Consider the following 1,265-nt stretch of genomic DNA (forward strand, 5'->3'; position numbering starts at 1 on the left):
ACACACACACACACACACACACACACACANATATATATATATATATATATATATATAATATATATATATATATATATATATATATATATATATATATATATAAATATATATGTATATATATACACTCTAGTATACATTAATATACATATATTCCTGTCTTGTGACATAGGTGGAAGCGCATTTTATGTGTATATGGTTATGGAAGTATATGATGAATATAGCATTTTCTCTATGTGATGCATAAATGTATGTGTAGAAGTGAACTGCAATTGAAAGCATATATATATATATATATATATATGTAAACAATGAATTTTTATCATATAGTACCAGCTCATAGAGAACAAGAGTATTTATCGAGTGTTTTGATAACGAATCAACGATTGCTGACTGACCCCAATAGTGCTTTTGTTTAGACGAATCAGAAGTTATTATCACCTCGTCTCCTTGTTTCATACAGAGACAGCCGCCATAGTACGTTTAACGCTTATCTCATCTCACTGGTAGATTAGGGAGATCACTGATCTTTGCTGATAAGCCCTCGATATAAAACAATAACAAAAAACCCCCCCCCCACTTTTTTGAACAGGTGTTTCCAATCTTCTAGTAGGTTGGAAAGCTATGTAATGCACTTCTATGTAGTAAATACTGTACATACTACTTCCACACTTAATAAACTTTATAGACCTCACAACATAGTTTCCCAATAGTTAATATGCGGTGTGTGGCTATGCCGGCTTTTGGCCTCTGTTAGTCAACTGCATCTGTACACATTTTTGTATGGTGAGCCTCTACTAAGTAAGTATACCAACAGATAGAATCACTATTCGAGAGACCATTGTACATCATGTCACAATCGGTATTGAAGTTCGTCAGTGAGATCGATCTATCGGATCTACAACTCGAAAAATATGATGCACTACCCTACGAGTCAGAGGAATTGGCTAGCGTCGAGAACTTATGCCTGGAGCGATTAAAACTCAACAAAATACCTCAGACGGTCTGTGATTTTAAAAAGATACAGAAGTTGTATATCTCAAATAATGATATCACAGGTTTTCCGAGAGCACTGAAGAATTTGAAAGCGTTACAGGTATGTGGGGAGAAATGGCTATTGTAGTTGCTTCCTTCCTAGCCCTCAGACACACGAATTCGTGTACATACCTGGTATATATACATATATATATTTATATATATATATATATATATATATATATATATATATCACTATAGTATATTCTATTACTTAAGCTACTTACTTTACT

At 33.1% G+C, this 1,265-nt stretch overlaps 1 protein-coding gene across 1 annotated transcript; it reads left to right on the plus strand.

Moving 5' to 3' along the window:
• Nucleotides 1-847: 847 nt before the first annotated feature.
• Nucleotides 848-1,000, plus strand: SARC_16513 (hypothetical protein; the record flags this gene model as incomplete). Its single annotated transcript, XM_014289385.1, has 1 exon — nt 848-1,000. A coding segment is annotated over one exon (153 nt), but the record flags the coding sequence as incomplete, so codon positions are not given.
• Nucleotides 1,001-1,265: the final 265 nt, after the last annotated feature.

Source organism: Sphaeroforma arctica (assembly GCF_001186125.1).
Source record: "Sphaeroforma arctica JP610 unplaced genomic scaffold supercont1.8240, whole genome shotgun sequence".
Classification (NCBI taxonomy): Eukaryota; class Ichthyosporea; order Ichthyophonida; genus Sphaeroforma; species Sphaeroforma arctica.